This window comes from Corythoichthys intestinalis, chromosome 16 (genome assembly GCF_030265065.1).
Source record: "Corythoichthys intestinalis isolate RoL2023-P3 chromosome 16, ASM3026506v1, whole genome shotgun sequence".
Classification (NCBI taxonomy): Eukaryota; Metazoa; Chordata; class Actinopteri; order Syngnathiformes; family Syngnathidae; genus Corythoichthys; species Corythoichthys intestinalis.
This window is the reverse complement of record NC_080410.1, coordinates 18,810,269-18,834,026: the sequence shown is the minus strand read 5'-3', so window position 1 is coordinate 18,834,026 and position 23,758 is coordinate 18,810,269. Positions and strand designations below refer to the sequence as shown.

At 40.4% G+C, this 23,758-nt stretch overlaps 1 protein-coding gene across 4 annotated transcripts in view; it reads left to right on the top strand.

Annotated features, from left to right (window-relative positions):
• The window catches only part of plppr2a (phospholipid phosphatase related 2a), a 61,107-nt gene that overhangs the window by 29,819 nt on the left and 7,530 nt on the right, over positions 1-23,758 (top strand). For 2 of the 4 annotated variants that reach the window (XM_057861565.1, XM_057861564.1), the window contains exons 3-7: positions 2,093-2,281; positions 16,882-17,002; positions 19,004-19,254; positions 19,526-19,702; positions 22,233-22,376. In XM_057861565.1, coding sequence (XP_057717548.1) covers positions 2,093-2,281; positions 16,882-17,002; positions 19,004-19,254; positions 19,526-19,702; positions 22,233-22,376 — 882 coding nt within the window. Of the gene's footprint in view, positions 1-1,501; positions 2,282-16,881; positions 17,003-19,003; positions 19,255-19,525; positions 19,703-22,232; positions 22,377-23,758 lie in introns of those variants that run through there. The other 2 variants (XM_057861563.1, XM_057861562.1) reach the window with 2 other exon arrangements.

The window sequence follows — 23,758 nt, the reverse complement described above, 5'->3', positions numbered from 1 at the left end:
TATGGGATTCAGGTTTGGACTCATTGCTGGCCACTTTAGAAGTCTCCAGTGCATTCTTTCAAACCTTTTTCTAGTGCTTTTGAAGTGTGTTTTGGGTCATTGTCCTGCTGGAAGACCCATAACCTCTGAAGGAGACCCAACTTTCTCACACCGGGCCCTACATTATGCTGCAAAATTTGTTGGTGGTCTTCAGACTTCATAATGCCATGCACACGGTTAAGCAGTCCAGTGCCAGTGGTAGCAAAGCAACCCAAAACATCAGGAAACCTCCGCCATGTTTGACTGTGGGGACTGTGTTCTTTTCTTTGAAGGCTTTGTTTTTTCCCCCTGTAAACTCTATGGTGATGCCTTTTCACAAAAAGTTCTACTTTTGTCTCATCTGACCAGAGAACATTCTTCCAAAATGTTTTTGGCTTTCTCAGGTAAGTTTTGGCAAATCCCAACCTGGCTTTTTTATGTCAGAAGTGGGGTCTTCCTGGGTATCCTACCATTAAGTCCCTTTTCATTCAGACGCCGACAGATAGTACGGGTTGACAATGTTGTACCCTCGGACTGCAGGACAGCTTGAACTTTTTGGGATATTAGTTGAGGTTCTTTATCCACCATCCGAACAATCTTTCGTTGAAATCTCTCGTCAATTTTTCTTTTCCGTCCACATTTAGGGAGGTTAGCCACAGTGCCATGGGCTTTACACTTATTGATGACACTGTGCAATTGCCCATAGGTGTGAGTGTGCGCGTGAATGGTTGTGTGTCTCCTTGTGCCCTGCGATTGGCTGGCAACCAATTCAGGGTGTCCCCTGCCTACTGCCCGAAGTTAGCTGGGATAGGCTCCAGCACCTCCGCGACCCTCGTGAGGAATAAGCGGCATGGAAAATGAATGAATGAATGTGCACGGTAGACACAGGAACATTCAGGTCTTTGGAGATGGACTTGTAGCCTTGAGATTGCCCATGCTTCCTCACAATTTTGCTTCTCAAGTCCTCAGACAGTTCTTTGGTCTTCTTTCTTTTACTCCATGCTCAATGTGGTACACACAAGGACACAGGACAGAGGTTGAGTCAACTTTAATCCATTTTACCTGGCTGCAAGTGTGATTTAGTGATTGCCACCACCTGTTATGTGCCACAGGTAAGTAACAGGTGCTGATAATTACACAAATTAGAGAAGCATCACATGATTTTTCAAAGGATGCCAATACTTTTGTCCGGCCCACTTTGGAGTTTTTGTGTAAAATGATAATGTTTTATTTATTTTTTTCCATTCTCTTTTGTATTTTTCCATTGTAAGCAAAATAAATGAAGACATTACTACCAAAGCATTTGTAATTGCAATCATTTTCTGGGAGAAATTGAACATTATCTGAAAGAATTTCAGGGGTGCCAACATTTTGGCCAGCAGTGTATATGAACAAATATTGTTAATAATGTTAAAAAATTAATAGAATTTGGTCAGTGCGATTTATAGATATGTGAGCATTATGATTAAAAAAATGGTTCCCTGATTGTAATTTTTTTCCCCAAATGCTGCATTACTCAGTTAGTGAGGCTTGCATTGATGTTGTCCTTTTCAGCATGTCAGTAGCATGTCCCACCACCAAGAGTACATGAGCGTGACCACTATTAATGCACAAGAAAACACATTGTTTGAAAGATAATCATATAAACACTCGGACAGGAATGCTTATTATTTGGTGCCGTTGACGGATTGGACGTCTAGTGCCGTCAATGGAGCCAAATGAGTTTAAATGAGTGCCCTTTAAATGGTTAATGTATGTTCTTTAGAGGCTATGCTAATACTGAATATGACTGTCATTTTACACATTTCACTGTATATGTAATGTAAAACGCTCTTTATTATCGACAACTGTCATTGTCTTTTCATGAGTACGTTCCCTCGCTCCTTCTTCTCAGCCTCTAATTTGGGTCCAAACACTGAACCTCTCACTCTGTCTGTTATTTGCCTATGCATCACCTCACTGCAAAAGGGACCTGGGAATGGACTCTTCCCTCCCCCCTTCCGCATCTCTCCCTCCTCTCCTCTCTACTCTTGTCCTCTCGAATCCTACCAGAGTGATAATGTTTTATTTCCAGCTGGTGATCATGGCTGGGACGGTTCTCCTGGCTTACTACTTCGAGTACACAGACACCTTCCCCGTGCATATCCAAGGGTTTTTCTGCTATGACAAAACCTTCTCCAAGCCATACCCTGGACCAGACAACACCAGCAAGATTCCCCCTATTCTCATCTACTCGCTTGTCACTGCAATTCCTACACTCACGGTAAGAGTTTTACTTATTCATGACAGTGTGAGAAAAGCAAAACTGTCAAGAGAGTGTGCATCTGGTATAATAATATTTGAGTGAAGAAAAAAACTTGGAAGGGCATTAATACTGTTAACCCTTTATATGGCAAGTGATTATTTTTTTAACAAAAAGACAGGAGCAAGACTTGGCATCCACATTTGTGGACTTCACATTTTGGGTCAAGTAGGCCACAATATTAGGTATACAAGTGGCCTACTACATCAGATCTCAATAATAATTTGTTAATATTTCATTTCATAATCATTATACAGTATATGTAAAATAATTTGACATTTCATAGCATTTAAATCATTGACAATGATAGACATCCGTTTCATTCCTTCACCATTTCTCAGTCAATGGCAGCCAATGAGTTAAATGAGTGCCCCATATAGCTACTGCCAAGTACTAAATTTATTTCTTTTGTGAGATTTCCACCACACTGTGTTGATGCATTATTTTTGGTATGTGCTGCTATAGCTATGGTGAGCAGATTGGTGAACTGCATGGAGGTGACACCCTCCCCCTCAAGCATGACAAGCAGGTGTGTGTGTGTGTGTGTGTGTGTGTGTAGGTGTGCGTGTGTGTGTGTGTGTGTGCGTGTGTGTGTGTGTGTGCATGCGTACATGCACATACACTGCAAATTTATAACGTCTTAATCAGATTATTTTTCTTAAATATAGTCAGATCATTTTCTCCGTCTTGTTTTCAGTGTTAAAGACTAGTTAACAGATTGATGTGTCAGATTATTCCACTTACTTTAAGTAAATATTAGTATTTATTAAACCCATACATCTAAAAGTTGGCCATTTTTCATCTAAATCAAGAAGGATTTGCTTTCAAATAATGTTTTGAACAATATCTATTCTTGAATTAAGAACATTTCTGACAAACAAGCTCTTTAAAAGACTAAATATACTCTACTAATTTATTGCTTAAAGGGAACCACAGATAGCAAGACTTAAAAGATAAACGTTAATTTGAGTTAAAATAATTTGATATCAAAACCCCTGTTAATGTTTTAATTTTTATACATTTTATAAAATTAGTAGAACTAATAGGGCGCTATTGTTGTTAAGTTACAGGAAGGTGACATCACTGTACTATGCTGCCGGGCTTCCAAAGCGACATAAACATGTCATCTGTTCAACCCTTTCAATTTGAACTCGAGTGGAACATTGATGAGCATGACAGCACTGTGGGTATTTCACAAAACGAGTACCAAAAAAAAAAGCAAAATGAACAGGAAAGACGGGATGAGACAAGACAACAGTAGGACAAAACCGTTGTTCTGCCAAAATGTGCTACACCGGCGAAACGTCTTACAAGAAAGGTGAATTTGACACCCAAAGTACTATCGTGCACTTTCAGCTAAAGATGCCTAAAGAAAATACTTAAATGTTGTAATATCAAATAAAGGTAGTTTAAATACGCTACGTGACTAATGTGGTCAACAGATCAACAATCTGCTTTAAAGGGTATGTAGTGCCCTGGGAAAATTTTAATATTCCATCATTTATCCATAAACGCATGCCTTTTGTATTCATATCATGCCACTTCGTGTAATTACACACAAGAAAATGAGAGAAATTTGGCTCGATTGTCAAGCTAAAACGACCGGCGCCCGAGATCTGGCAGATTGTGTGCGTGACGTCACGACAAGTGAAGAGAGCGCCACCGGCCACTAGGGGGGCAGCGCCTGTCTGCATAAATATAATTCCTTCTAGTGAGGGGAGAATTAGGGGTGTTTTGAGCTGTTTATGCTGATGCATTGTTTTCGTCCTGCACATATTCCAGGTTCCCTCATGAAGAAACACCCTTCGTTGTCAATAAAAGAGAATTCAGAATTGACAGTGAGGGGTGTTTCTTCAACAAGAAAAAGGCTCAGTGCTTTAATACTGAATGGCGGCGATGATGGCAGACAATTTCGTTTCTAGTTTCAGCGACAAATCCGACGTAGAAGGACGTAACGAATGTTCATCTAATGGTGACGAGGAGAGTTACGAAGCTTTAATCGGTGTTTTAGGTTACCAGTTGGAGCCCAAACGAACGCCAATGCAGCGTAATGAAACGGTCATTGAGGGGAGCAATAACACTGATGAAACATCGGCAGCAGATCGTGTGGGAAACACCAATGATTTGTTTTGCATTTCATTTTGTGAAGCTGATACACCGTGACTGCAAAATAAAGGAATGCATAGAATAATTATCATTTATTGCGCTATCATAGCTTTTCGCTCTGCCAACAGACACAAATATTAATGGGATCAGAGGATTTGTTCTATATATTTTACGAACAATAATTTATACATGTGTCCAGTCCTGTAACCAATGCGTGACATTTTTTTATTATAAAAGAGTACTCACTCTGGCCATTTCGAGCTTGGCTGCTCCCCTCCTTTGCTTAGCTTTAGCCTCCTTTACCAGTCATCGTCCTCTTTCTTGATATCTCGGGACATTTAGGTGGCTGCGCCTGTATGGTCGGCACCGCATCTCCTTTGAGCAGCAATCTTTTAGCAAAACCCGATTTCGCTTGTCCATAGTTCGAGAAGCTTTCAGGTGGAAAATGCGCACCACAGAAAAGTGTGCTGGAGGCTGTGTCTAGAAAATTAGCCCTCTTTGCACGGACGAACTTTACCCATTGTCTGTATAGTCCAGCTTTTTTTTTTCGCGTTCAGGAACTCATGGATACTATATTCCGATAAATAACTAGTTGTACACCACATAGCACAGCAGTTTTGAACCATTTTTGTGATGTTTTGGTCAAACAAACCCCAACGCTACTCTCTCGTCGTTAAAAAACAATGGCACCTGGCTCCGCCTCGACTGTCAATCACTTGTCGTGTCGTCTCCGCCCCATTCGGCTATTTCCGGAACACTTTCGGAAATGTTCGTCATTTTCGATCTATTTTCGATAATTGCTCATTAATGTGATTGATTTTTTTGTTAACTTTATCAATATTTGATATCTTGGCACATAACGGTTCTATTGATGTCTCACACCCCCTTTGCCGCTACATACCCTTTAAAGCTACCACAAGAAAACACAATGCTTAAAAGTTTGAGGGGGAAACACATGCAAAAAGTATTTTGAGGCAATGAAAATGTAACAAAAGACTGCATAAAAACACAAATAGTAAGTAATCGCCACTTTTAACCGATGTGCGCATGTGTGTCTCGCCGAGTAGGAAGGAATGTCTAGTGACAATGAAAAACTACGTCAACACCCTGAGTGTCTATTGCGCGCATAAAACATGGCACCCTCTGCAGGTCAAAACATGTACTAAATATTATAGAACTTTAAAGCAATGGCAATATTTAATGTGTTTCTAATAAGATATTTCAGTAAAAGAGAACAATTGTGGCTTATGAAAGCCTACAAGTCTTTAAGTCTGAGGTTCCCTTTAAATTAAGTCTTTTAAGCTTATTTTCAGCTACCTATTTTTCTTATATCAGGAAATCTGAGAACATTTTACTTGAAGCACTGGCAGATAATTTTACTTATTTTTAGTAGATTTACACTGAGAACAAGTGAATTTAAGTAGTTTTAAGGAGGTGTATTTTGGCAGTATATGCCCATACGAGTGGCTACGTGTGTGTCCACAAAAAGAAATAGGCAGGCATAACATTATAAAAACATAATGATAAATTCATGGCATACTTATTCATTTTTAATGAAATATTATTATCTTATTTTTGTGGCATGTTATTTGAATGCTTCTCATTAAGGTGTAATAAGACTGTCATAATCATGGCATGACACCTGTCATGACCATGAATAAATACATATGACAGATGCCATTAAGTACATTCGAAAGAATGTAAATTTCGCATCAAAAGTGACATAATTGACTGACTGAATGAATCATAATTAAATTTGGTCATTTGTTGCCATCACGCCAGGTCAAATGCTTTGGGCGTTTATCACTGTCAATGACAGCCAATGAATTAAGAATACTGTTGTAGTTATACTGCAATACATAATTTTAATTTTACTGTTATTCCCTCGCTGAGCTTAAACAATTTTAACATAATGTGCTCCAGCAGAAGTGAGTGGGGGTTTACTTTTTTTGTCCAAGTGCAGCTGTTTCTAATATTTTACATGAAATAATATTACTATGATGAGTATTAGTGCACAGCTAGATAAACAAAGCCACAGCATTCATGCTTGCATATGAATATACTGTAGTAGTGGACTCATTTACAAGCCCCTTTAGAGTCCTTCAACACTGCAACAGCTGTTTAGGCTTTCCGTCCCTTTGATCTAGGTCATTGCTCATCACTTACACCTACAGTACTAGTGTTTCTTCACATGAGCTGACAGAGCGTTTTTGTGTTCTACAGCAGGAAGGTAAATCATTCCGTTCTAACTCTCTGTGATGGGGACAGTCTGGTACTAATGAACTGTGCTATCAATCATTGCAGTCCATCCTTATTTTATCATATCAGAAGCACCATAGTGCTTGGTGGAAATTCTAGCTTTTCTATTTTTTACTTTGTGGCTACAAATCAGATTTATAATAAGCATTATTTTACGAATGATTTGTAAACAGAATTTTTTTTTAAAAAAATCGCCGTTTTGAAGTAAACAAAGGGTGACTTACTTAATTGTGTGGATCCGAGGAGAAATTTATTTCAGGCTGGGGTTGGGGTGGTGGAGGTGGGTCTGGTCAAGAGATTTTTTAATGTCCGACGCTTGGTATACAAGTGAGGAAAGCGGCACAAAGCCTAAAAAGCGCACAAGAGTGGCCAGAACATTGACTTATTTCAACGAAACAAAGGAGGGTACACTGTTGTGTCCTGTCTTTTCAATGCCAAGCTTGGCTGCATGTTGGCCGTGAATGAACACCTAAAACGCCGTCACCCGGTTGTAATTTTGGAAGGCGACAGGAGAAAATTACAAACTGGCAGATTGTAAATCCATCTAACTAATTAACGACATGTTTTATTGAAGTTGCTAAGCCTGTCGCGATATGCAATGAGTCCATTTATCGCACGGTAAATAAAAATGAGCGTGGTAATTTTCACGGCTGTGTTTTATTGTCATGTTAATACATTTGTGCGTGTGTGTACATGTGCGTGTTGATGGCATATGAGACTCCAATTCCTTTCACAGATGTTTATTGGTCATCAATACGCCGTAGAATTAAAGTTCAGACATACAAAATAAGGAAATACATCTATATTAAACACTGTAAACATTAGCATTGCTACATTGAGGCTAATAGGGAAAAAGGACAACCTACTTTAGCCTGCTATAAAACATAGGCAGTCCTCTCCAAAACGCAAACTTGCGGTTAAAAGGTGACACTTCAAACATGAAAAATCGCTGGTTAACAGAATTTGCAAACGAAAAAAAAAAAAAAAGAAAAAAAAAAAAAGATTACTGACGCCACATGGAATGACAAAAAGAGCATTTTTTTGTGGAGTCTAAAGCTTACTGTTAGCGGTTTAGCGAACGTACTTCCGGTGAACATTTCAAAATAAAAGCATGTCATGTTCGTCATATAAATAACGATTTCTGGAATTCATCTCTATACTTCAGAATTCAGATTCTACACTAAGAATAGCTTTAAAATGACACCCTTTATGAAAAATCTGATTGGCAATGATTATAATTCTATTATATATAATAGTATACTATAATATTAATGCTAGATTTTTTTTTTGAATAATTGTTTTGAATCATGTCGGAAAAGCGAAGTCAGTGTTCTGAATCTGTTTACATTCCATTATTTTGCACTAGTTAATGCTATCAGCATTTGACCTTATCGTTTATTTGTGATCTATTGTTGTTATTCACATGCCTATTTGTACTTTAATAAAGAATTTAAGTGTTCTGAAATGTTTTTGTGAATTAATAAGCGTCATCAAAGATTTCATTGCTAAGATAGTAAAAAAAAAAAAAAAAAAAAAAAAAAAAAGGAGGGGGCGGGAATTATTAGATTAGTTGACTAATCGTAAAAATAGTCAGCCGACTAATCGGGAAAAAAATTTGTCCTTTGGGACAGCCCTAGTTGTACAGTGTACCGGGACATATTTCCTCCTCACCCTTCTCACCTTTTTATCCCCTGACCCATATTCATGCCTGCATGTTACATCAGCATATTTTCCCCAAAGAATAAAAATCCCTAAATCTAGCTAAATGGTGTCATTTTTTCATTCAATATTATCTCTCCGCTTACTGAGGGTGTTAAAACAAGACAACAATAATGCTCACTTCCAATCAAGTATAGGTACTGTATATTGAATTGCATAAGGATAGCAAGACATGATTGATGTTTCACAAATATAACAAAAACAAAATGTCCAAATTGATAATACAGTTTAGATGATGGTAATACAGGGGGTATTATTTACCCCATGAACTCCACTGACCATATCATATATTATTATTTCACAGTTGTAACTGTTTTAAAAAATATTTATCCATCCATCCATCCATTATCTTCCGCTTGTTCCGGGGTCGGGTCGCGGGGGCAGCAGCTTTAACAGGGAAGCCCAGACTTCCCTCTCCCCAGCCACTTCAACCAGCTCCTCCGGCGGGATCCCAAGGCGTTCCCAGGCCAGCCGAGAGACATAGTCTCTCCAGCGTGTCCTGGGTCGTCCCCGGGGCCTCCCGCCGGTGGGACATGCCCGGAACACCTCTCCAGGGAGGCGTCCGGGAGGCATCCGAACCAGATGCCCGAGCCACCTCAGCTGGCTCCTCTCTACGCGGAGGAGTAGCGGCTCGACGCCGAGTCCCTCCCGGATGACCGAGCTTCTCACCCTATCTCTAAGGGAGAGCCCGGACACTCTGCGGAGGAAACTCATTTCGGCCGCTTGTATCCGGGATCTTGTTCTTTCGGTCACGACCCAAAGCTCGTGACCATAGGTGAGGGTAGGAACGTAGATCGACTGGTAAATCGAGAGCTTTGCCTTTCGGCTCAGCTCCTTCTTCACCACTACGGACCGGTGCAGCGTCCGCATTACTGCAGACGCCGCACCGATTCGCCTGTCGATCTCCCGCTCCCTCCTACCGTCACTCGTGAACAAGACCCCAAGATACTTGAACTCCTCCACTTGGGGCAGGATCTCATCCCCGACCCGGAGAGGGCACTCCACCCTTTTCCGACTGAGGACCATGGTCTCGGATTTGGAGGTGCTGATCTTCATCCCAACCGCTTCACACTCAGCTGCGAACCGCTCCAGTGAGAGTTGGAGGTCACGGCTTGATGAAGCCAACAGCACTAAATCATCTGCAAAAAGCAGAGATTCAATGCTGAGGTCACCAAACCGGACCCCCTCAACGCTTCGGCTGCGCCTAGAAATTCTGTCCATAAAAGTTATGAACAAAATCGGTGACAAAGGGCAGCCTTGGCGGAGTCCAACCCTCACTGGGAACGAATTCGACTTACTGCCGGCAATGCGGACCAGACTCTGACACCGGTCGTACAGCGACCGAACAGCCCTTACCAAGGGGCTCGGTACCCCGTACTCCCGGAGCACCCTCCACAGGATTCCCCTAGGCACACGGTCGAACGCCTTCTCCAAATCCACAAAACACATGTAGACTGGTTGGGCGAACTCCCATGCACCCTCGAGGACCCTGCTGAGGGTGTAGAGCTGGTCCACTGTTCCACGGCCGGGACGAAAACCACACTGCTCCTCCTGAATCCGAGATTCGACTTCCCGACGGACCCTCCTCTCCAGCACCCCTGAATAGACTTTACCGGGGAGGCTGAGGAGTGTGATTCCTCTATAATTGGAACACACCCTCCGGTCCCCCTTTTTAAAAAGGGGGACCACCACCCCGGTCTGCCAATCCAGAGGCACTGTCCCCGATGTCCACGCGATGTTGTAGAGGCGTGTCAGCCATGACAGCCCTACAACATCCAGAGCCTTTAGGAACTCCGGGCGGATCTCATCCACCCCCGGGGCCTTGCCACCGAGGAGCTTACCAACCGCCTCAGTGACTTCAACCCCAGAGATCGAAGAGCCCACCTCAGAGTCCCCAGACTCTGCTTCCTCAAAGGAAGGCGTGTCGGTGGAATTGAGGAGGGCTTCGAAGTATTCTCTCCACCGACTCACGATGTCCCGAGTCGAGGTCAGCAGTACACCATCTTCACTATACACAGTGTTAATAGTGCACTGCTTTCCTCTCCTCAGACGCCGGATGGTGGACCAGAATTTCCTCGAAGCCATCCGGAAGTCGTTTTCCATGGCCTCACCGAACTCCTCCCATGTCCGAGTTTTTGCCTCGGCAACTGCCGAGGCCGCAGTCCGCTTGGCCAGCCGGTACCTGTCAGCTGCCTCCGGAGTCCCACAGGCCAAAAAGGCCCGATAGGCCTCCTTCTTCAGCTTGACGGCATCCCTTACCGCTGGTGTCCACCAGCGGGTTCGGGGATTGCCGCCTCGACAGGCACCAACCACCTTACGGCCACAGCTCTGATCGGCCGCCTCAACAATGGAGGTGCGGAACATGGCCCACTCGGACTCAATGTCCCCCACCTCCCCCGGGACAAGGGAGAAGTTCTGCCGGAGGTGGGTGTTGAAACTCTTTCTGACAGGGGATTCTGCCAGACGTTCCCAGCAGACCCTCACAATACGTTTGGGCCTGCCAGGTCTGGCCAGCATCTTCCCCCGCCATCGGAGCCAACACACCACCAGGTGGTGATCGGTTGACAGCTCCGCCCCTCTCTTCACCCGAGTGTCCAAAACATGCGGCCGCAAGTCCGATGACACGATTACGAAGTCGATCATCGAACTGCGGCCTAGGGTGTCCTGGTGCCAAGTGCACATATGGACACCCCTATGTTTGAACATGGTGTTCGTTATAGACAAACCGTGACGAGCACAGAAGTCCAATAACATAACACCACTCGGGTTCTGATCGGGGGGGCCGTTCCTCCCAATCACGCCCCTCCAGGTCTCACTGTCATTGCCCACGTGAGCGTTGAAGTCCCCCAGTAGAACGAGGGAGTCCCCAGAGGGGGCGCTCTCTAGCACACCCTCCAAGGACTCCAAAAAGGGTGGGTATTCTGAGCTGCTGTTCGGTGCATAAGCACAAACAACAGTTAGAACCCGTCCCCCCACCCGAAGGCGGAGGGAGGCTACCCTCTCGTCTACCGGGGTAAACCCCAACGTACAGGCGCCAAGCCGGGGGGCAATAAGTATGCCCAAAAATATTTATTATTTATTTTTTAAGGAATCTTAAAGTGTAGTATTCTTGAAAATAGAAGATGGAGCACATATACGTAGATTGTTTACCGTATCTTAAAGTGCATAGGTAAGTGTATTTCCTTTGCACATGTCAAGCAAAGACAGATAATAATCACACATTGTCTACTGTAAATGTTCACAGCAATGCTTAAAAGATGGATTGAACCAACTCCCAAATTAAAACATTTCATTTAAATAAAAAAATATATATTTCTCCTCATTTATTTTCTTTTTTTTTCTATCATTTTTTTGTTTTGTTTTTGTTGTTGTTGTAATTTTAGCTTGTCTACTTCACCCTATGTGGCCATTTCTTTATAGACCAAGTCAGTCTCTGCATCAACTCAGTGGATTAGGCAGTGATAAGAGTGATTAGACAGAGAAGAACATGCGTGCTCATGCCATTCTGTTTTTAATATACTGCGTATTCCAGAAGTGAACTACTCATAATAAGATGTATCGTCTTTATTGGCCTTCTCGCCTGTCAAATTTTTGAAGACAATGACAGTGGAAATATTATTTCTTGTCATCTGATTCTCTATTTTTGTTAATTAGTTAGTACAGAGGCGAGTAGAGGTCAATGTAATCGAGTCGTGGTACCACTGTATATTATGGAATGTTTTCTGTAATACATAGAAAAATCGCATGCAAAAGTGATAATTAAAGATATGGTGATCTGCTATGCGAAATGTCATCGATTGAATGTTCTAACCCAAACTCAAAAGTCTGTACTCTTTGTTAAATTATGGTAGACAGTTACTGGCAGATTGAAAGGATCAAGCCTGTTGTAAAAAAGGACAATTAAATTGAGTGTTTGACCCCGCCCACAAGTACACCGCTTTATTTCTCTTGATTAAAATAGTCATGGATGGATATATTAATACATACTGTATCGTCCCGTTTTGCACACATGTATAAATTCTTACAATATAGGGCTCTCCACATCTCTGTCCCGTGCAACTGCAATCAACATAAGCATCTAACTTGAATAAAGACAGTGGTCTAAAAGTCAGAAGAGCCACATTAGTACTACTACACGCTTCCTATCAGGCTGCCACCCACTGCTATTTAACTATGCCTGAGGCAAAGTGCTCAAGAGTGCTTGTCCAAAAATGACAGCACAGTACCTTGATTTGCATACATATGTATGATGTGCGCAATGCTCAATGGAACATCCGTCCCAGAGGACTCTATGCTGTCTTTAAATACCACTTCAGTTGATATGCAGATTGTGACAGAGCCATGACTTAATTCAACAGATTAAACACCCCTTCATCTTTAATTTTTTCTTGTATTGTTCAGATGGATGCCAAGGACCAGCACCCTAAAGGGTTATGTTCCATTAATGGTAGAAATAGCAAGCTATGGCATGCAATTGCAAGGCCTCTGCAGGTTTTACCTAATCGAACCTGGCTGCACCTTCTTGGAAATTCCTCAAACATTTTCACCCTGTCTCTCAGGTTTTGTCACTGTTTTAATAGGCCTATACTTCCTCTCTCCAGCGTTTTAGTCCTGCCTGAGGTGATTATTACGTATATGTAAGGAGCATAAAGTTACACATTTGACAGTATCAAATAGCCAATACCAAGCAGATGATGATTCAGGGTTTTTGTCCCTGTGACACCACACTACACAATAATATCTACTTTAAGATAAAGAGTATTTTAGAGTTGTTTGTTGGCTAATTTGTACGGGGGCTGAGATGTGTCAAGCGAAATGCAAAGTCCAAACACTTTGCAAATAGAAAAAAGCACAAACCCCAATTGCAAACTTTTTGCAAAAGAAAAAAAAAAAAAACACGAATGCAAACTGCCACAACACGATGCCGAATTCCTAAAGCACAATTGCAAATTAGCGAAAGCATGAACCCCAATTGCCACAACACGAATGCAAATTCCTCGCAACACGACAGCAAATGGCTCGCAAGACATATGCAAAAAGCCACAGCACAACGGCAAGTAGTCACAGCATGACTGCAATACGACGACCTGGAAGTTTAAAAAAAAAAAAAAAAAAAAAAAAGAGAAAACGTGAAGGTGCCAATCAGACGCAAATTTATCTAAATATTGATGTCAATTGTTTGAGCTGTAAAAATTGTCGTTTATGCTGCGATCATTTTATAGATATTGAGATATTAATTTGGCATGAGGACGTCATAACTCCCAAGGCTGACGGTGCGTATCAACTTTCTCAATAAATGGTGTGTCAACAACTAGCACAAACGAATTTGGGTCCATTTTGCAGTAAATGGGGCAGCTTGCGATTTGAATTTCAAGTGATGCCATCACTCTCAGCCCCTCATTTACTGCAAAATGGACCTGATGTGATGCCATCTGTTTCTGATACGTTCTCGTAGTTGTTTGGACACCCCTCTGTTATTGAGAGAGTTGCTACGCTCCGCCAGCCACTGGAGTTTGCACGTCCTCACTCGAAATTAATATCTCAATATCTATAAAATGACAATTTTTACAGCACAAACTATTGACACCATTTTTTATCAAAATGGAAGGCTGATTGACCTCAGACTTATAAAAGAGTTAAAAATATCTCAAACGATAACAGCTTAAACAACAATTTTTTACAGCACAAACGGTTGACATATTTTTTTATATATATTTGCGTTTGATGGGGGTGGACTTCACGGAGGTCCGTAGAGATGGTCACAAAACACATACAGTGGGGCAAATAAGTATTTAATCAACCACTAATTGTACAAGTTCTCCCACTTGAAAATATTAGAGAGGCCTGTACAATTCAATTCAATTCCTTTATTGTCATAATTGTCAACATGGGTAAACCTCAACCGTGAGAGACAGAATGTGGGAAAAAAAAACAAACAGAAAATCACATTGTTTGATTTTTAAATAATTTATTTGCAAATCACTTTCTTCAGCAGGGGGACACGTCTGGCAGTGCAGGATTTGAGTCGCATTGTGTTACTGATAGTAGCCTTTGTTACTGTGGTCCCAGCTCTCTGTAGGTCATTCACTAGGTCTCCCCGTGTGGTTCTGGGATATTTACTCACCGTTCTTGTTATCATTTTGATGCCACGGGGTGAGACCTTGCATTGGGCCCCAGATCGAGGGAGATTATCAGTGGTCTTGCATGTCTTCCATTTTCTAATAATTGCTCCCACAGTTGATTACTTTACACCAAGCGTTGTACCTATTGCAGATTCAGTCTTCCCAGCCTGGTGCAGGTCTACAATTTTGTCTCTGGTGTCCTTCGACAGCTCTTTGGTCTTGACCATAATGGAGTTAGGAGTGTGACTGACTGACTGAGATTGTGGACATGTGTCTTTTATACTGATAATGAGTAAAAACAGGTGCCATTAATACAAGTAACGAGTGGAGCCTCATCTGACCTCGTTAGAAGAAGTTAGACCTCTTTGACAACCAGAATTCTTGCTTGCTTGTAGGTGACCAAATACTTATTTTCCACTCTAATTTGGAAATAAATTCTTTAAAAATCAAACAATGTGATTTTCTGTTTTTTTTTTCTACATTCTGTCTCTCATGGTTGAGGTTTACCCATGTTGACAATTACAGGCCTCTCTAATCTTTTCAAGTAGGAGAACTTGCACAATTGGTGGTTGACTAAATACTTATTTGCCCCATTGTATAGCCATATACAAAATATCACACTTTTTTTTTTTTTTTTTAACTTCCGGGTCGTCGTATTGCAGTCATGCTGTGGCTATTTGCTATCGTGCTGTGGCTTAGTCTTGCAAGACATTTGCAGTCGTGTTGCAAGCCATCTGCATTCGTGTTGAGGCAATTGGGGTTCATGCTTTTCCCAATTTGCAATCGTTTTGTGGCAGATTGCATTTGTGCTTTTTTTCTTTTGCAAAGCGTTTGCAATTGGGGTTCGTGCTTTTTTCTATCTGAAAATTTTTTGGACTTTGCATTTCGCCTGACACCTCCCGGCCACCATAAATTTGTTAGCAAGATTAGTAGGAGAAAATCACAGTTAATTTAAAACTTTTTGGAGGAGGTGCATTTGAGCAAGTACAAAAACTCACTACTTTTATACAAATTACATATTTTATTTTTCCATAATCCTTACAATAAAACAAACTGTCCCAATCCTAATAGCAAAAAAACAAAACAAAACAAAAAATCTGTATTAACAGAAGAGTAGATTACTAACTTGAAAAACAAGAATTGCAACTTTGACTCATTAAGTGGGTATACCCCTAACCCCCAAATCCCAAATGGTATAGTCCCATCACGGTACAATTTCCTTCTTGTGTATTATTTTTTGTTGTCGGAGTCAGCCTGCATTGTTACATTTTATAGATTGTTATGATGTATGGTTTTATGTTGCACAATATATAACAAACTACATTTGTGTAATTTCAGAATAAAATCATTCTTAACCTATCATGTCAGAGCATACTCTGCTGGTCACAGAAAGTGACCTTAAACCATGTGATCTAGTTGACAAACAAAACCAAATATGGTTCTTCACAAAACAGTATTGTTTATATCTCCACTTTGATTGAGGTCTTCTTGCTCTACACATGTAGGCAAAGGGGTATATAATAGGGCAGTTTGAGTGCTCAGTTACTCACTGAAGTCCACAGGATGATTTGAACCTTCCCCTTTTTAAATGCAAATCCTCATGGATTGTGTTTGTTGGACTACTAGGAATAAAATTAAATACAGATCACTAAACATGCAATCCAGAGTTGCCTTGACAATGACTGAGAAGCTGCTCTTCCATGTAAAGTACAGCATATCAAAATGGCATATTGATATTAAATAAATGAATTTGAACAACTGCCCAAAAAATAAGGGGTAAAACAATGATCCTGAAGTCAGATTAAAGCATGTCCTAAACTATAATTCAGACACTAACAAAATGATCATTTTCGGAGGGCTTTTTGAAGCACAATATTAGCATGCTTAATTAATGTTAGTTGCTTAATTAATGTTAGTTGACATTAACTCGTAGACTACCATTGACAGCACTAGATGTCCCATCCACTTGAACAAGGATGGTGGCAGCGAATGAACAAAGGTTTACAGCTGCCATCCTCCCAGTTCATTCAAATTCACTGCAGAAGGATGAGAATAACCAATGATTGGACGTCTATCGTCAGCAATGGCACCGTAAGAGTTAATGAATGTGTTCCCTACCTTGAACAGTGCAGTTGATTCTACGAGTAATTTCCAAATCCATCATTTTTATGGCTGTTTTGGTGAGGTGCATACGCAAAATTCAGTGGAGTTTAATCCAAGTAAGAGTGTGTTTTTGCTATGCAGTTTAAAAGTTCTAGGACAGTTATCTCTTGTCTTGTTGACTTCAATAATGTGAAAAGAAAAAAAATGTTCATGTGCACCAATTCTTAACACATTTTGTGCATGTTTCTGCAGATTCTTGTGGGAGAATTATGTGCTTTCTTCACAAAGGCTGAGGGATTGCAGGAGAAGACCATTGTCACTGCAGATTGCTGCTACTTTAACCCCTTACTGAGACGTATCATACGCTTCTTAGGTAGGACAAGTCAGTTGAAGAAAACCTAAATGCCCTAAAATTTTGGCTCGTGATATTTCAAAATTTGCCAGCTATGTCCACTCAACATATGGAAGTCATTTACGTAACACACAGCATTGGGAAATTAGCATTCAAAGCCAAATTATCTGAGGTGAATGCATCCATTACAATTTCACAGCTAAACTGATAATAACGTGCTGATGCTATTTTGAGAGGCAAGACTTGTTATCGCCTGTTTTACCTCAAAGTGTGATTTGTTTCACTCTCTCTTTGGCTTGATTTGCCTCAACATCATTTTAGATAGAATCAGCTTTTAGTTATTTTGTCCACAGTGTGTGTTATACTCACACATTACATACACTCAATGATTCAAGTAACAGTCAATGATTATAGGAATTACTATTTTTGTACCCTTACTGTAATCTAATCTTCCATTCTAAATTAGATGTTTGAAAGCATTAATAGTATATGGCGGAAAACACAGACAAGGCTGAAAAAGCAGTTTCTACTCTTGCACCCCTCTTTAAAATAAACTGCTGTATTTTAAGCCAAAAGAACTGTTATGTTTGATAGAACAATATGTCTATATGCTGCCATAGCAGATTCATGGCGCATTAAGCCCCTGAACTATTTTTATTTTTTCACTTTTACCCTGGAAACCCCCGTTTACAGACGTCGCACAACCACTTTTGTTTCAACCCAGCCATAAAAAGAACGTAAGTAATTATATTTATTAATCATAATGTCTGTTGTTTTTAGCTCAGAATCATTAATTGATATCTCATATTTTGTTTTAAAAAAAAAAAAAAAAAAAAAAATAAACTACTTAAAAAATTATGCACTCACATATTGTAAACTTTTAAACAAATTTTATCACAATTTAAAAAATGGCGTCTGTAAAAAAGTCACGGATATCTACCTCATAACTACCGATTAATTGTATTTTTTTTTTGTTAATGTCACATTTTCTCCGATATGTTAGATGATAAATAATCAATCCAAACAAAAAAATAGAAAAAAAAAAAAAAAAACGTTTAAAAGGGTAAATACATGAAAAAGAAAACCACTCCTTGATGTCTGAAATTTCAGCATCGCAACCCATGTTATATTACTGTGTTTCACCCATAAAATCCCCCAAAATCCAGCTGTGGCCATTCACAGCTGTGTCTTGACACTCAGTGATACACGCTGCATGGAGTTTTTGGATCGAAACAAGGTGAGTAGATAATATCTCCTTAAAGTCATGGTGTCTGTAATTCTGCTCTCGCGTGCTCTCACCTCCAGATAGGGTTTTGGTGTTTAAAAAACATTAAAAAAAAAAAAAAAGCCCTCCTGTTCAAATTTTTTTTCCCCCAGAAAATTGAGATTTTAAGCTTTCCAATGATGGATCACACATGCATATCGGACAATTTTGAAAGTCGGCTAAATTGGGGGTCTCAGAGCGGAACTTCAAGTCACCTGAGTGTTTTCCGCCACATGCATTCATTGAACATAAAATATTCCCTGACTCATGGACCATAATTTAAAAAAGAAAAAAAATGTTAAAGCCTTGCCTTGAATGACGCCACCTACAATATGGCTGCCAGTTTGAGTCTAGTTCATCAGAGAGAGAAATTTGTCATACTTTAAGAAGATGAGCGCTCAAAAGTCCCAAAATTATTGGAAACGTGATTCATGTTTTTAACTCTTTCAATGCCATTGACGATGATAAATCTCCAATCGTGTGGCTCTCTTCATCCTTCTACTGTGAATTTAAATTGGTTTGTCACTCTTAGACATCCAATCTATTTAAACTTGGAGGGCTGTTTATTCACTGCCAATCATCTCAGTTCAAATGGATTGGATGTCTATCGCCGCCAATAGCTGCCAATGAGTTAAGTCCAGCACTATTAAATATGTGCCTATACATTTCCTTTATTGTAATCCAGTAACAGCACTAAACAGCTATTTATTTCTGACATCTAATATCTACCTTCACTACCCCTATTCATCTGAATACAGGTGTTTATGCCTTTGGCCTATTTACTACAAGCATCTTCGCCAATGCCGGGCAAGTAGTGACAGGAAACCAGACTCCTCACTTCCTTTCAGCATGCCGACCAAACTACACAGTCCTGGGCTGCCAATCCAACACGCAGTACATCACAGAGCGACGGGCATGTACTGGGAATCCTCTCATTGTCATGTCTGCTCGTAAATCCTTCCCATCAAAGGATGCGGCGCTCAGTGTCTACTCTGCAGTGTACACAGTGGTAGGTTGATGTATTCTTCTGAAAAGAGCCATAAGACTCATGCCATCAATCTTACTTTCTCACTTAAAGTTACGTTTTTTTGTTGACCCTTTCAGTAAGATTTAACTCAGTCATACATCTTGCTTAGAAAGCAAATGTGTAGTTCACTTTAACCTTTAGCTGGAAGGAAAAAATTATGATACTCTTCAAACAATGTAATTGGGTGGTTACACAGGGGCTCCCTGGCTTTTCTGTTCCCTACTGTGTGTGTCTCTCACATGCCTTTCTTCAGATGTATGTGACACTGATGTTCAAGACCAAAGGTACACGTCTGACAAAGCCCACCGTCAGCTTCACCTTGCTGTGTCTGGCAATGATCGTAGGCGTGGTCAGGGTGGCTGAATATCGCAACCACTGGGCCGATGTCCTGGCCGGATTCTTCACTGGCGGCGCTATAGCTGTTTTTCTGGTAAGAAGAGAAAGTTAATTGTATTAGGACCAGGGGTGAAAGTGGCTGGAATTTCTTGCCGGAACTCCCCGACGTGAAGGTCGCCACAGAGCCAGAAAATTTATTTATTTTGGGGGGTTGGGGGGTGGGGGTTAAACCCCTTAAACTACTGAAATGTAAAGAAAACTGTTTTAGCAAAGTTATTTCTATAACACATACAAAAACTGTTTTTCATTCAAAATTGTATTTTTTCAATGATTTGCAAAATAAAAGTTAACAAAAACAGCAATAACCCCAACCTCCATCACCTAATTTTTATTTTCCCTCTTTTCCTCACATACTAAATGCCAAATCTCAATTTTAACTACGTAAGAGCATAGGATGTAGATTAAAATTGAAGTAATGTAAATTGATGTAAACATTTACTTTTTTTTTTTTAAATAATAAAGATATACGTAAGTAACATACATTCAGAAAAATAAGTACAAATGACTTACATCATGCAGAGTGAAATGGAATATATTTTGAAGATCGCGCAAACATTGACTTTTTTAAATCATAAGGAAATGACTAAGTAGCCTAACATAAATTAACAAATATATGTCCAAAGTGCACATTGACAGCTAAACTGTTCTGAACCTCCCCATCAGAGCAAATAAAACTAATTATGATAAATAAGCCTCCTCAACTCTTTCGTTGCTCTTAAAGATTTGATCCATTTTATGTTGCATTGCCCTTTTTTTGTTGCATCAATTCAACAACGTTCTTTTTTTTTTTTTTTTTTTTTGCTGTTCGAGAAAACAAGCACATTTGAACCAATCCGAGCTAAGTATCTCTGCTGATCACATGCCATCCGTGGAATAAAATAAATATTAAATATTGGTGGAAACGGATTACGCTACACAAGCAATTTATTACGCTTGTTGTTAACAGTTGTGTATGTAAATCTGATGTTGGTAGATTGTTTTCTTCTTGGAGATGAAATGCATGTGTGGCATCTTAAGATTTTTTTTTTTTTTTTTTTTGCATAGCGTTTTTACAGTTGCCGTCATATTTTCGGAATCAAAGCACCGTGTACCGGAACAGCATTCCGGCTCTGAATTTTATACCGGAACTGCGTTCTGGCCCTGAATCATATACTGGAACTGCGTTCTTGACCGTTCTGGCCCACTTTCACCCCTGATTAGGACGTATGTTTACATTTTTTTAATGTTTAATCACACAAGTTGCGCATTCATAGGGCCCTTCTCTGCTGTTCTGGAGGACGTTCTAAAGAATGTCGCATCTCAAACTATTTCAAAAATAAAATTGAAGGCATACCTATAAATCCTCATGAGAGTTTTGTATAGAGATATTTAATTGATTTCATTTAAAAAAAGAAAGGGGACATAGTAGCATCTCCATATTTCAAATTCAATGAGAAAGTTGGCCTGATAAAGACTGCCTGCTGAAAAACAAAGCCAGCTCTCTAAATGAAACCTTTTAGGACGTGCAATAATTGCCATTTGCACTTCTATACTATGACCGATGGGTGGCCCAACGGTGACTTGAAAAGCCACCCAATTAGGCTAGGTTCATACTGCAGGTCTTAATGCACAATTCCGATTTTTCGTCATATCTGTGTTTTTGACGTGCCGATTCAGACTGCCTTTGTCCATTGAGCCCGTTTAAGTTTTATGCCTGTGCACTAATTCGCAGTCCGACACGCGCTGAGCAAACTGACCCGCATGCGCAGAAGCATCAAAACAAACAACTACACATGCTGGTTGTATGTCATTCCAGGGTGATCATATTTTGATTTCCAAAAAAAGGACACAAATACCATACATTAATAATCCCTGTTTAGTCTTATATTTAAAGTTTATATGGACTGACAGTACGCATGCATGCACATAAGCCTTATGTGTGTGAAGAAAGTCGAGCATTATCAGGCTCATCCTTTTATTCATTTTATTTTATTTTTTTTATGAATGTGGTCAAGCCCGCCTCCAAGCTATTCGCTAACGCTCATGCACAAATACATCGCTGCTGTCCCGCCTGCCGCATTCGCTCTTTGCTGACGTAATTGCTGCATGATTCCGTTTTGGGAGACTTGACAGTTCAGACCGCCACCACATTCTGGAAAAATGTGACTCAGATCGGATTTAAACGACATACGAAAGTGACCCAGATCGGATTTGAAATGGTCAACTTCTATGCGACTTGTCACGTTCAGACCGTCAGGTTAATGCCTCACTCGAGTTGAAAAAACACAAAAAAATCAAATTCGTGCATTAAGACCTGCGGTCTGAACCTAGCCTTATTGGATAATCAGACTGCATGACGACAGCTCTCTCACAGTTAATTGGCTTTCATTGTTTTAATTCATTGGCTGCCACTTATGGCAATAGACATCCCCTCCATTTGATGTGGGAGTTCAAATGGATTGGACGTCTACTAGTGACACTCATTTAAATTCACAGCAGAATGATGAAAAGATCAAATGATTGAATGTCTATCATTATGAATGATATTGAAAGAGTTAAAAGCATACCTCCAACTCTCCCCCCAGGTAACTTGTGTAATTAACAACTTCCAGCAAATGCAGCCTACGCCTACTGCACAACTGCCCCAGTGCCATGAGTCGACAATGGGTATGCCAATGGTGACGCTGCCCTGTGTAGAGAGTCCAGTAGAAAAGTTAAGTGGCCCTCAGGTAAGGGCCGGGGTATGTCTACAAACGCACACTCACAGGTGCATGCAAACCGAAGCCCATGTGATAAACACTCCTTGTCTTATGCCTAAATCCTCTATCCTCCTTTACCCCACAAAACAACCAAATACACATGCATGAATGAAGTCCCAACTGCACCACTAACACAAATAACAGATGAATCCTTTAAATCTGTGCACAAGCACGTTGTGCAGTCAGTTGATAAGAGAAGAGCTGGGATTTGTTCTAGTGGCGTGAAATGTGCTGTGGTTACATTTCAACAAAACAATAGAACAAGTTCAATAGCGTACCACACGAATGCTATTTGTAGACCGCAAGGCTGCGTGGAGAGAGGAAGAGGGTCAATATAGCAGCGCGCCCGCATAGAACCCAAGCAAGTACTTCTTGTTTTCTGCTGGTAATCTTTCAAAAAAGAACATGCCGAGTAAACACTGCTGCTATGGAACTTGTACAAACGACTCTAGACATTACGACCATCCACATATAAAGGATGTTTTCTTCGTACGTTTCCCTAAGCCAAAAACTCAGAGGGGAAAAAATGTGAACAATGTATCAACTTTTGCAGACGCCCAAAAGACCAGTTTAATGCCAGCTACGTGGAGCCATTCACCTTCATATGCAGTAAACATTTTATTGGGGCCAATGGTCCTACAGATGAAAATCCCGATCCATTACCTACCACGAAGAGGTAACCCATTTTGATATTTTCACTTCTTTTTTAGCGTGGTGTTTTGCCGTGCTGCTTCTGTCTGACAAAAATGACCTAAAAAACATTCAAAATTATATTTATATATCACAGCAGTCATGTAGTCCTATTTTTCTAAAATACGGATATTTAAATAGATTAGCCATGTTTGGCCTTGTTCTTTTTGTAGTAAGCCTGTTCATGCCTATACTGTAGGTATGATCTAGATTTAACAGCTTTACTTTTCTGGTATAAAGAAACAACCTCAGTAAGGGGGAAGTGTAAATATATTAATACAATAAAGATTTGTTAAGTTGTTAAAATTAAAAGTGTTCATTGGCTGTCACCAAGTAGCATTTGCGATCGCTACACAAACATAGCAATATAAATTACCCCAAGGACGGTTGTAGAGAGACATAAGACAAGAGGATATAAAATATAAGAAAGACAGGGCATATGGTGGTAAAGGATAGCTTGTTGAAACAGGAGAACATAATTGTCAGTGGCGTAAGGCAATGCACACAAGAAAAAGGTATCGATAAAAAAGCTACCTCTGGATCAGGTCGGCACTTTTCCCCGTCTTTTTCAGCCCTCGAACTCAAGCCATCTCTTTAACTAAACATTTGTATGTTCTTCCACATCTTTATCAGTGAGCCGAGGATATCATTTTCAGACAGAA